This window comes from Macrobrachium nipponense, chromosome 13, assembly GCF_015104395.2.
Source record: "Macrobrachium nipponense isolate FS-2020 chromosome 13, ASM1510439v2, whole genome shotgun sequence".
NCBI lineage: Eukaryota > Metazoa > Arthropoda > Malacostraca > Decapoda > Palaemonidae > Macrobrachium > Macrobrachium nipponense.
This window is the reverse complement of record NC_087206.1, coordinates 27,035,508-27,049,712: the sequence shown is the minus strand read 5'-3', so window position 1 is coordinate 27,049,712 and position 14,205 is coordinate 27,035,508. Positions and strand designations below refer to the sequence as shown.

At 33.9% G+C, this 14,205-nt stretch overlaps 1 protein-coding gene across 1 annotated transcript in view; it reads left to right on the top strand.

The window, feature by feature from the left end:
* Positions 1-14,205, top strand: part of LOC135225272 (fibrillin-3-like) — a 32,841-nt gene that overhangs the window by 6,534 nt on the left and 12,102 nt on the right. Inside the window, exons 3-9 of the mRNA XM_064264602.1 lie at positions 107-168; positions 525-743; positions 2,065-2,189; positions 8,853-9,050; positions 9,385-9,742; positions 10,379-10,570; positions 10,728-10,937. Coding sequence (XP_064120672.1) covers positions 107-168; positions 525-743; positions 2,065-2,189; positions 8,853-9,050; positions 9,385-9,742; positions 10,379-10,570; positions 10,728-10,937 — 1,364 coding nt within the window. The remainder of the gene's footprint in view (positions 1-106; positions 169-524; positions 744-2,064; positions 2,190-8,852; positions 9,051-9,384; positions 9,743-10,378; positions 10,571-10,727; positions 10,938-14,205) is intronic.

Sequence of the window (14,205 nt, the reverse complement as noted above, 5' to 3'; positions counted from 1 at the left end):
GAGGTATAATTTTTCTGACAGTGTGCTTAAATTATGTTAATCACATCAGGTAGGTACAGTATTCCTATTTTACCCTAAAAAGATTAATAATTTTTCTCATAAACAGGGTGATCCATATGTACGTTGTGAAAGGCCAGAATGCACATCAGATCCTGAATGTCCATCATGGTTAGCTTGCATCCAACAACAATGTCAAGATCCTTGCAATTGTGGCCCCAATGCAGAATGCCGTGTTGTCAATCACAGGCCCCAATGCTTATGCCCTCCTGACTATGAAGGCGATCCATATGTAGAATGTACCTTGAGTGAGTCTCTTTTTATTATTGTTTTTCTTTACGGTCATGCAGAAGTACTCAGAAAGGTAATTAAATTGGTTAACAATTTTTCATCAGTGGTGGGCCAAACTTAACATTCTGAATGTTGTTCTAACTTTGATAAGATCTATGAAGGATAGCTTGTAAGTGATTATATCTGTAAGCTCTGGTTTGCTGTGACATGTATCATTTTTTATTTCCATCTTACAGAACCTGTGGGAGAACCATCTTTTAAAGAGTGTCAGTCAGATGGTGATTGTCCAAGCAAGTTAGCATGTTTTGATGGTCGCTGTGATGATCCATGCTTAGTCATCAAGCCTTGCGGAGTAAATGCCAAATGCAGTGTTATTGACACTCTACCATTCAGAACTATGACCTGTGAATGCCTTCCCGGATTTTTGGGCAATGCATATGTCGAATGTACCCCACGTAAGTTTATATTACTCTATATGGAGAGGCATGGGATTTTTTACAACATAGTTATTAGGAGATATATTTTGAAATTAGAATGATATAAAGCTTCTTTCTGAAACAAGTTTTAAAAATATTAACAATAATGGATTAGTTATTATGAAATTTTCCTTAGTTCCTTATCAGAGAAAGACATTGATGAATTCATAAAATAATTATGCTGTTAGAGTAAGTTAGCCATACATACATGTATTAACCCCTTTTGAGAAGCCTTTACCTACGCTAAATTGGTTTACAGTTACATTATTCCAAGTTATGTTATATCTCCTCAGTCTAACTTCACAAAAATGGAATCATAATGTTTTATGGAATTATCATGATTTTGCTTCGATAACAACTCTAGCAGTATGATATATTTACATACATGCTGCTGTTTGCTACTAACTGTTATTAATCATAATTTTGTGTAATTCCAGAACTTACAGGATAACTCCTACAGACTTACAGCTTACAGAATACTGAAATATCTGAAGCATTTTTTACCATATTTTGCTTTTATATACTATTTATTACAGTATAAGAATTTATAAAGTTTAACAGATTTGGTTAGCTATATGAAATTAAGCAAAACCAGATACTTACTGTAAGTAAGTAAGTACATACGTACATGTATGGAACCAGCAGAACCTTCTGCATATTTCCTAAAATTGTTCTTTGTTCTGTCATTGATGCAGTTATTGAAAATTATGCACTGCCTAGTACTGTCAGGGGTTCCTTTCGGATGTCTAAATCAGTGTTTGGGTGGAACATTGCTTGTCTACATCCTATGGTGCAAAAATTGGAATACAATATTTATAATAAACTAATCACTCAGATAAAGATAACATTTCACGTAATTAATTTTCATATTTATTTAGATTGTTCCACATAAGTACTGATTTCACAAGCTAGCCATTTTTAGATTATTGCACACAATTATACTGCACCCAACCAAAGTTACCCTTCTTTTTAAAATAATAATACATATATACAATATATTTTATTGTTGATTGCAAAGTTATTGTTATTTTTGCATTTTCTTTGTTATGAAATCATAAATGAAGTTCTGGTTTAATTGTTATAACAAAATCTGGTCATGGATAGAAAAACAAAAAAGTAATTTCTTGTATTTTAAAATGTTCATGACAGTACAGTACGAATGTATGTAAGTACATACCTCATTCAAAAGTAGTGAAAGCCATTGTTATTCCAGTCTTAAGTGTTATCGTATGCATACATCAAATGCCATAGATTGCATAGACATAGCTAGGTGGCTAATATTCACCTTTTACACTACTAGGTCCACCTGAACCACTGGGCTGCACCACAGATGATGAGTGTGGTCCAACTGAGGTCTGCCGTAACAGGCAGTGCCTTGATCCTTGTGCAGTTCTAAATCCTTGTGCTCCCAATGCAGAGTGTCAGGTAAGCGTAACAGAATCATTATTTTTACAGTATTAGAAATTGATGAGTGGGACAACCCAACATCTTTATAAAGTCCAGACCTGATGAATTCAAGAACAGGGAAGGAAAAAGTCGAGCTTGATCCCAAAAGAATGAATAAACTGTCCTTAAAAAGGATAGATGACTGTAATAGTTATTGAGTACTTTAATAATTGAGGAAAGTCACAGCAAGAAGGCAATTTCAGAACTTAATAGCCCTGAGCACCAAAAAAAATCATATATTTGACAGGCTAAACCAATCAGCCTCAGAAACATGTTTATAAATCCAAATGCTTTCCTGAAGGATAATGTTCCTTGCAACTGCAATCCTAAGAAAAACTCACAAAATATTATTAATAATAGTATGTACATATGTAGACTGATGGCTTAGTTTAACAGTTGTGCTGTGATTTCAAGTGAAAATGTATATATTTTCTTGAGTAATTTTACCAAAAAGATTTTTATGCTGTTTTGAAAATATCATTTTTGGCAGAGAATGCAGCTCAAGTTAAATAGATATTTATTTGACTGATTTATCCCAGGCAAGTTACAACAATGTCTTCAACACTCAGCTAGTGAATTTATTACATGTTGCTGATTTTCTCCATCTTAACTTTTTTTGTTCATGTTGGCAAGGTTTTTACTAGTATTTGTTATCCTATCTCTTGAAGGTTGCAGTAAAGTTCTTATAATTTAGTATCTATGCAACTCACGTTTTGATAACCATATTACTTTGCCAATTATTTTTATATTTTCTGTCGTATTTTCCAAGGATTTTTCAAATAATTAATTTTTAGTTTCTATATTCAGTCCATGTACATATCATAATCTGTAAACTGCAGGTGAAAAAATAAAGTTGTCCAACAAGGGTAATATAAAAGGTCTATTAATTTTTTCGTCTAGGTAATAAATCGTCGCCCAGAGTGTTCTTGTCCACCAGGATACACTGGGAAGCCCCATATCAACTGTTATCCAAGTAAGTAAACATAATTTCCTTCGAGTTCAGAAATATTACAGTACAATATATGTTATGTAAGTAGAATGCACATAGTTTCAGTGGCTCTTGTTTAATGAGTGTATGCCCTTTGCAATTTTAAAACTTTATTTGTGTTTTGATTTTATATCATAGCTACCTAATCTGTGTGAGAAGGTAAGCTATGAATTTCATTATTTATTGTTAGCTATTTTTCCCATGCATACCTGAACTTTATATTGAATGCGCAAAAGTTGGTAACATCATTCCCCAAAGGTCCTATTAACCTTTATTAACATGAAGGGCACGGTGATGCACGTATGATAAAAAAAATTTTGTGAAACAAAAGAAGACCTCTGTGTTTCATTTTGTTTCTGAAAAGAACTGACTTGTACTGTTTTGCATTAATGATTCTGTATGAACCATTTAACCCAGGATTGTTTGTTTGAGTAATATCATGTAGAAATTAGCATTGAGAATCAAGCACTGCATGCCATGGAAAAATATTGCATGCTTAAGAGTAACTAGCTACTATATAACGTAATTTCTGTCTGCAGTGAATTTCAGCAACTGCTTGGGAAATGGACAATTGCTGGAGAGGCATTGCTCTTTTATATTTATATGTGGAATTTTTAATAAAAAAAATACTAAAAGATAATAACCACTACTTTCAAAATTGCTTTTTCATTATTATCAGTATAGAATTTTAAAATCTCAGCATTATAACAGTTTGTATTTAATATAGATAAATCATTCTAATATTTTAATTAAATATTATGTACATATATGTAGTACATTAAATGTACATATTGTTATTAGGAAATAACTCAAAAGTGGAAACTGATCACTATTGCTTTGCCTTAAGGGACGGGCTAAATATAAGCGCAGCACCCCAGGCTGGGCAGACTTTAAGGTTGGCCAATTTACGAAAAAACACATCAATAGAAAAAGGAAGATATATGTAAATACACATGGTGAAAGGGAAAAAATTCTGAACATTTTTCAGTATCATCCATGGATGGGAAGTTGAAAGTGACTATTGACAACCCTGTTTGGAACCTCTTTTAAAGATACTCATAAAAATATACTAATTTTACAAAGTTATACTTGTTTTTTTAATATTTTTTTTTTTTTTTTTTTTTGTAAATGTATAATCACAACTCACACAATATCATAAAAGATAAGAACTAAAATATTTACAAGATTTACTGAGATAGGGGAGAGAGAAGTAATTTTTTGAGGCATAGTCGACCCCCGCTACTCGTAGACTCACAGTTTGCAGACTTGCCTATTCGCGGATTTTTCTATGGACCATATATACCCATTATTCACAGAAAATTCACCTCTATGCAGTATTTTTACTGAGAAATATTCACAGATTACTGTATTTTCATATAATTTTCATGACTAAATGCACTTTTTGTGATAAAACTTAAAATACTCAGGTATAAGCATTTTTAGAGGGTTTTTTGTGTTTCAACTATCAAAATAGGGAGTTCTAAGCGTTTCTGGAGGGGTTTTAAATATTTGCAGACTTTAGCTATTCTCAGGAGTCTAGTAACCATCCCCCCGAATTCGGCGGTTACTGTATACATGTTTTTTCTAATATTTCTTTGCTCTTTTCTTTCCAAATTACAATTATTGGTGACATGCTATCATAAAAGATAAGAACTAAAGCCAACAGCAATCCTTGGGCATATTTATGAGAAAATAAATAAAGAGACGTCATGAGATAGAGAGGGGCAATACATTACTCGATCAAGTCTCAGGGCACACTGATCCCCCTCTGTCCTGTGCTGAGCTACTACAGTTGCCATTAGTCATTGATGAACCATTGAAGAGAAGGAACATCTTTCCTGTTCAATTAATCCAAATCATATGGCACGTGATATTATTATTCACATGAGTTAGCCCATCCATCACTCAAAACCTGTAATAGATCATCATATGAGCATGCCCAGCCATTAACCCTTATTGGGCGGATTGCTCCTCGGGAGTAGTAATAATAGTTTTGGGGTGGTGGACGGAGTGATCCTGCAGATATAAATAATAAGCGCCAGCGATTTCAAAAGAATCGGTTGGGAAAGAGATACCAGTACTTCTATAGCCCATAAATTCACTAGTGGCAACTATTACACTGGCTAAAATCATGAGTCTGACATCTCAGGACTTTAGTTCTGCTTCTAACTTGAAGGGGGAATGTACTGCGTTTCTGTCTCACATGGCATCTTTTTGTAAATTGGCTCATAAATATACCAAGGGGTTGCTGTTGGTTTTTGTTCATGTCTTTTATGATAGTATATCAGTTGTAAATGTAATTTTGATGCCAGATAATCTTTAATAAATCAATCAATCAAATGTAATTTTGCAAAGAAATATTAGAAAAAAACATGTACATATAAAAAAAGTTACTGAATCTTCTTTTTCAGTAAATTTACATAAATATTTTTCAACAAATATCCTTAGAATTTGGTAATGATTTTATTTCATATCTATTTTGATATTGTGTGAGCTGTAATTATAATTTTACAAAATAAAATAAAATTAATTATTAGGAAAACATGTAATTTGGTAAAATTTATGATTATGTACCTTGTAAATGAGGTCCCACAAGGGGTTGTAAATAATCATTTTCAACTTCTCGTGGAAGGTAGGGAAAATTTTTTGGATTTTTTTTCTTTCACCATGTGCGTTAACATATCTTCCTCTTTCCAATGATGTGTTTTTTTTTTTGTAAATTTGCTGACCTCAAAGTTTTGCTGGCATGGGGTGCTGCATATTGAATTATTACCCTGGCTCCTAAGGGTTGAGGATTATAAGGGCAATAAGCTATCATTGTAAACGCTTTTTTGAACATGTAAATGGGATACTGGATTTATACTGACAGACAGAAAACATCAAATACAATTTGTAAATGCCTCTAAATCCAAACTTACATTTTTTTTTTAGAAATTAAGAAACTCAGTTTGTTTGGATATCCACCATGTTGATGCATTAACTTTTACTTATCACTCGGCATGGCAGCATAATGTATAGAAATTATATTGTGGGAAGCACATTTAACGATTCAAATTATGACGGTGTTTTGAAATTTTTATTGAAAAGTTTTCAAAATTGTAATTTTGAGGTACCTTGCCCATTATATAAATATATATATATATATAATATAATATATCTATATATTTATATATATATATATATTTATATTATATAATTTTATAACACACCCACAAACACACACACATGCATCCCAAGTTATGGTGGCACCGTCTTACAGTGTTCTGATCTTATAGCACTTTTTCAAATACATTTATCAAGAATAGGTATTTAGTTACAGTGCTGTAAGTGCTGTTAAAGCACAGTTACAACAAGAATAAGTATCTGGTTATGGTGCTGTAATCAAGTTACAATGAAGTTAATGGCACCTATTTATGAATAAGTATCCTGCTGTACGTTGGGGACTTGCTGATAGATATATATATATTAGTATATATATATATATATAATTATATATATTATATATATATATATAATATATTACACACATATACTTTATATATTCATACATACACACACACACACACACACATATGCAGTCCCCGGTTATATATAGGCAGGGGTTCCATTTTCAGTGGGGTGCTGAGAAGCAAAAACCACCATTGACTGAAACTCATTGATTTATGGTGCTTATGGCACAGATAACCAGTGAACAGCAATTGTGTTAGGCATGTTATGGTGTCATAACTCTATTAGGTGCTGATAAACAGAACTCTGCACATTATGGGGCCATAAATTGCTGATTTTATGGTGCTACACAAGTGCCATGAAACCGGATCACCATTAGCCATGTCCACCAATAACCGGGACTGCCTGTGATATGTGTATATATATATATATATATATATATATATATATATATAATATATATATATATATATAGATAGATAGATAGATAGATATTATATACATAAGTAAGTTTAACAGCTTCTTACACTTTGTGACCTCAGTGTACATTTAGCAAATAATACCCAATTCCCACAATATAGTTCCATGTAGTTAGGCTATTCCAACTTTTTCAGGCTCAAATTCTAATCACAATCCTCTAAAGTTTTCTTAGTAGTGGTAGCAGAATCATGCTCAACCTAGTTTCATTCCTGTTTTTTTATAAATATTGATGGTTATTTCAGTGTAATTCTGAAGTAAGTACTATGTACTGAAGTAAGTACTATGTACTGAAGTAAGTATATACTATGTACTTACACTGTCTAAAATCCCCCCCCCCACCCCCCCCCCCACCTTGTGTATAATCATAATGAATTGTAAGGTTGATAGAAAACAGTGTACATGTTAACTAAACCTTACAGTAATAGCATTACTACCACTACTAACGAATTCTGCTGTAAACTTAGCACTGCTGTAGCCCTAACTAACAACATGACCTAACCCCAATAATCCTATAGCTGACCCACGCCCAGCACGGAAGTGTGAAATAGACATCGATTGTTTTAAAATTGACAAGTGTTTGGACTCACGTTGTCAAAATCCATGCTTTGCTGCCAACCCTTGCCCTGATAGTGCTGTTTGCAAACCCTACCAACACCAGCCTTACTGCATTTGCCCAGAGGGCACCACTGGCCAACCATCAGTTGGGTGTGAACCAGGTAGGAAAGACTGGAAATATGTTAGATATCTTTAACATGCCAAAGTTGCTGTTATTTGCCGCTTACTTTTGTCAATTCACTCTCTAATCTGAATCTATTAACATAAGTCAGAAAATCTGACATGTTTATTGGTACACATTATTTTTTCCAGGTATAAGTAGTTGATATAATTGCATATCAAGGATAAAAACTCCTTATACTATACTGAATTATTTCATATTTCCCTCTGTATACCTATGTATGTATGTATGTAACATTAAAGTAACTATCATGTAGTTTAATAAATCAGTTGGAGAACTTCACTCTGCCTAAGAATTTTTCTAATTAGTATACATACTGTATTTAAGCAGGAGAAAACATCAGTAATGTAGGTAGAAAAAAATTCTTAAGCTGGATGTTAGCTGAACCATTTTGTAAGTAATTTGCTCACTGATGAAAATAAAAGATATACAATATACCAGTCCCAGGTAATATAAAGCAGATTTTGCTTTTAATCACATTATATGTCTTAACAGAGCCAAAAAGATAAAAGATTGTGCTAATGTTACTAAATTGGAAAGAGGTGCATGCATAGTTGACTGGTGCAGATAGAGATAGTATGTCCTGAGATGTTGCTGCTCCTTTTTTTCCCATATTAAAACCATAAATGGCTGAAGCACAGCCTTTATATCAAATTGCTTGATATGTTTAAGTGGGACTTGAAAAGGCTGTTCAATGCATCTCTGAAATTTAAGTTACATATTACTATTATATTCTCTATCCCCTGTAATTCAATGTGAATTGCTCACTGGGAAATACAGCATTTGTCTTTTCACTTGACCGTTTCCAAATTAGTTACCTTGAAGGTAAGTCAGGAAAGATGTCTTGTTTAGTAGTAAATTGTACAGCAGGACAGAAATACCACTATGACCTCTTTTTCTTGATAATCAGACAGCACCTTGACCAGAATAGACCCTTATTTTAAGAAATGCAATGATGAATTTTATTAAGGAACTATTTACCTTTGAACAGTCCCTCAAGTTGAGCCTCACTGTCGCGAAGATCCTCAGTGTCCCACCAATCAAGCTTGTATCAATCAAATCTGTGTTGATCCTTGCTTGGTTGAAGATCCATGTGGCCGCAATGCTTTATGCCGAACCCAGCAACACCGTCCTGTCTGTTACTGCCCTGATGGTTGGGCTGGCAACCCACAGGTTGAATGCTTCAAACGTGAGTAAACTTACATATGATTTTACTAGACCTTTAAATCTGCATGTTAGTTTGGTGATGGGTTGGAATCTCCTTGCAGATATCTATAATCACAAGATCGTGACTCAAGGAAACTTTCATTATGGATGTTTTTGGAAACAACGCATAATGTGTAAGAAGTCGGATATGATGGTATAGAAGTGAAGTGGCCATCATGGAGAGGTACTAACTTGCTTCGCAGCATCTAACCCTCTGCTTCTGGATATACTGCTAACCCCTGCCTATAGATAGACTAACTCAATGAAAGGTAAGCCCAAATAATGATTTTGAAACTCTCCCAGCCGAATGTATGAAGGATGAAGAGTGCCCCAACGACAAGGCATGCATCAACCAGAATTGTGTCGACCCGTGTTCTTACAGTGGACCTGCTTGTGGCTTGAATGCAGAGTGTCGAGCAATCCTTCACAGAGCACAGTGCTTCTGCCCACCGGGAATGCAGGGAAACCCAAGTGTTGCCTGTGTTACAGTAGGATGTGTTTCCAATGATGACTGTGCTGATGACAAAGCTTGCGACCGGCTTAACCGTGTTTGCGTTCCTGTTTGTGAAACATCAACTTGTGGAGAACAGGCAGAATGCAAAGCTGGCAACCACTTTGCCATGTGTGTATGCCCTCCACATCTTACTGGCAATGCATTTATACGGTGCTTCCAAGGTAAGTGCTACATTTTAATTCTTTAACAATTTGAGATTTTCTGACAGCTGCTTTTTAGGGTACAACATAATTGCTCTTGACAGCTGCTTTTTAGGTTACAAAATAATTTATCTGGAACTTAATAACATGAATACTTCTTGCCTCGTTAGTCCATGTAAAGTTTGTCATAATTAATCCAGCACCATATAATGGTGATACAAATGCCAAGTAGATCTAAAGGATAAAACTACAAGAGTAACACGCTTTGATTTCTCAGTTAAAGAACCACCAGTAACAGAACCTCCAGTGGAACCAGAATGTCGTCAAGACCCTGACTGCCCATCAAAGCAGGCTTGCATTAATGCTATGTGTCAAAATCCATGTGCAGTAAGTTCACCGTGCCTTCCATCCCAAGAGTGTCGTGTAGTTGATGGCATACCTTTAAGAACAATGGTTTGTGAATGCCCTCCAAATCAGATTTTGGTCAAGGATGGAATATGCATAACTCCAGGTAATGCCCTATGTTATACAGGGAAATCAAATTAGGGATTGATTATTCATTTGTGCCTTTTAACATTCTTGAGATTAATTTTGCACATAGCTTAACTAAAATTGTTTAACAGAACTATAATGCTGTCATACCACTATTGCTTACAGGAGCAGTTGAACCACAGTGTCGACATGACACTGACTGTAATGGTCATGAGTATTGTGATGAGGGAACATGTATTCCTCTGTGTAGGAAGCAACCTTGTGGTTTAAATGCCATTTGTTCTGCACAAAACCACAACAGATTCTGTGAATGTGCTCCATCCTACACAGGTGATCCTTATGTAGAATGCAAAAAAAGTAAGTACTTTTTTGTTTTTAAAAATGTAAATTTTTTAGTTTTGCTATAGTACTGTACTATGTTTATCATAGAGTTTGGCTACTTTTTAAATATAGTATTAAATGTGTGGCTATTTATATTAAATTGATTTTACATTTCTTTCTTTTTCTTTTTTAGTGCCTCCTCTTCAAGAAATGCCCAGGCCAGAATGTAGTACAGATGATGAATGCAGTGATTCCGAGTCATGTGTGAATCAAAGATGCATTAACCCTTGTATCCTTGATGACCCTTGTGCTCGCAATGCTTTCTGTCATGCAAGAGAACACAGGCCAGTATGTCGCTGCCCAGAAGGATACAGCGGGATTCCAGAAAAGGAATGCAAACCATGTGAGTCTTATGTAATCTGTGAAGAGCAGACATAGTTGTGATATTAGTCATTAGATTTCTGACAGATTGGCAGTGTTAAGAAAAAACTGTACATATTATACTTCGCTGTATAAGATATGGAAACATTAAATGAACTAATTTTTTTATGTCACTGTTATAATGGAATCACACTACATTTGGGAGCTTTAACAACTGAGTAGCGAATTCTTTTGTATAAATTGAAGTTTTAGACATTTTCTTGTTTAATCCAGAATCCTGTAGCATTAGACCTTCAGTATATCAGTAAAAACCACGATAAAAATGTAGTCTTAAAGGGAAAAACTTAATTTTTTAAAAACAAAATTATTATTTTTTACACCCATTACCAGTTAGTCAACATTCATGGCCTTCCAATATCCAGACATTTTGTCCTTATTTTTTTTTAGTATAAACTAGAGCCTTAGTAGTCCTGTAGGACTGATAATATGAACTTTAAACATTTATCTGAGAGGCTCTGGGATTAAGATTAACAGATGAACCCATGGCTCTATGAGAAGTTAGAAGTCGTAAACATAAGGCAGGAACCATTTTAATGACAATAAATTGAGATTTTTGTGTTTAAGTTCATAAAGAGCCCTTGGAAAATTACTAATCATTTACCAATATGTTAACCTTAGAGGTAAATACGTAAACTCTGAAATTCTACACCTCAAAGCATACCACAATGGGAATTCAAGGCAGGCCTTTAAGGGAACGAGGATGATTCTTCCATCCCCTAAGTTTCACTGGAAGGAGGTACTACCTACTTCACTGCTATTACAGGGGAAAAAAAGGGGTGGGGGCCCAGGAAACCTAACTACCAGTGTATCCCATCCTCAGGGTAAAAGCTCATGAAGATGTTTGGCACCTCTAAATGCTTGGTATAAACCCAAGTATTAAATTAGTTTTTAGGTTAATATCTTAAGGAAAAAGTCTATACCTTTTCTTTACTGCCTTGTTTTGCTTTGCTTTCCTTTTTGCATTAGTGTTAGTGAGAAGATTTTATTAATTATTGCAACTTTTTTGAATTAATGGTATTACATTTGTACTTTTTTATTTTTGCCTTTTCAACTGCAACACATCAGCTGTATTTGTAATTGGCTCCCTCAAGCCTTATTTCATATTATTTGATGAGTTGGCCTTTATATTTTTATTATTCCCTAATCTTTTCATGTACATACATGCATTATGGACTCAGGGATCTGTAAGAACATGCACGGGATTACTGCCACCCTTCTTTGTCATAAATAAAAGAATGAAGTATCTGGCATATTCAAAGACTGTGAATTTGTGTTAATTATGAGTAACGTGGTGTGGAAAATCCATTTCATATTTCAAAGACCTAAAACAAACAAGATTCTAGTCATTGTGTAGTGTTTTCCAAACAATGGTTAAAAAATTTAGTCTTCTACCAAAATCTAGAAAGTAAGTTAGAATAGGGTTTTAAAAGACCTTTATCCTAGATATAATCAATTCTAGTCGTAATCCTAAGGTACTTATAAAAATAAAACAAGTTTCCATGTATATGTACTTTATTTCTCTTTCAAGTACACTGCCATGATACCAGTCAAGGTTATCTTTCAAGTTACTCCTTAATGAAAATGGTTTCTTTATGAACAAATCTTTACAAGATAATCATTTTAGTATATTTGAGTGCTGATTTTAAGAGATGCTGTAAGTTTGTACCATCAGTATTCTTCCTTAGTGAAGTTGTGGTACTACTTGACACATTCACAAGGAAACAATTTTAAGTTTTAAGTATTAACTACTAGTATTAAGATTTATACTAATATCTGGCCAAAGAAATCCAATCTTTACAACTAAAATTACATACAGAAATGCCCTTTTTCACTTTCATAACTCACACTTATTAACTTACAATCATATGGACTTGTATTTTCTTATTTTTTCAGGATTTTTTTATGTATGTTGTAATTTTAAGTTATATTATTTTGCATCTTTTTCAAACATCTCCTGGTGTCTTAATCTTGTTGTCTGTATCTGCATATCTAATTAATTTACATTCTGGTATGACTAGTCTAATGGTACAATATTGTATTACCATATTCAAATCAGAATGATTCAAGAATAGAACTGACCTACCTAAAAGGGGTCAGCTCATAATACAATTCTGCAATGGGCCTTACTATGTATGGCATAATCCCTGCATATGTCAGTACACTTTCATTTGTTTTCCCTTCCAGTGAACGATTTTTTAATGGAAACAATTATTTTCTTTGAATTTGTAAAATCTGCAGGAATATGGCTACATAAGGGAGATACTCTATGATTAAATGTTCATGAAGGACCAAGAGAGATATTATCTAGTTGTAATTATTTCTAGGAAATTAATTTTCATTTCCTTTTTCATACTTAAACTACAAGCATAAGGCATGTTTTCATACCATTCGCAGTTATGTACTATGCAATGACTGCGTGCTGATATGCTAGATGGACAAATTGCTTTTTGCATTATTAAACATAAAAATAATTCTTTGAATTCATGCCTCATATTTGTGTTAAGGCTAATGTGACAAAGGAATGAGATCAGAATGAAAAAAAATATATCTCCACGCTAAGAAAATAATTGTTTTTTATTTAAAAAGTGCTTTTTAGTAACTCGGAAGAGAAGTTGAAAAACGTTGCAGTTTCCGGCTGCTTCCTTTTATCAAAAGTGATCAGTTTAAACATGAGATGAAAAGGTTTCATTTATGCTCTTCAGTCAGCTTTAGAAAAATATTTTTTTATTTGCTGTAATGCATTTTAATAGTATTAACCTTACTTATAGCTTTATAACAAAATGCGTGAGCAGTTTCATGTGTTATCAGCCACTTACCAACAAAACCATTAATAATTCCTCATTTTTCTGCATGTGGTTGCTTAAGTGGACAGCTAGGCATTTTTCAGTGCAATTATATATTAGAGTAAATATTTTTTACATATATATGAAGTCAATCATAGTTCACCTTATACCATTTGATCTGGCTGTCCTTTTAACACCATTTACCCCATAAGAAGATGCTACTGTTAATACTAACAAAATGGGTTTGTGTGTATGTTTAGCATTAGAGCCAGGAGTGGTTGGTGCAAATTGGACCATTGGTGGTACTGGACAAGCCTGTCAATCTAATAATGACTGTGGCCCTGATCACTGGTGCCAAGGTAATAGATGCATTCATCCATGCCGAGATGCCTGTCCAATAACAGCCTTATGTAAGGTGCATGACCATCGCCCTCTGTGCTCCTGTCC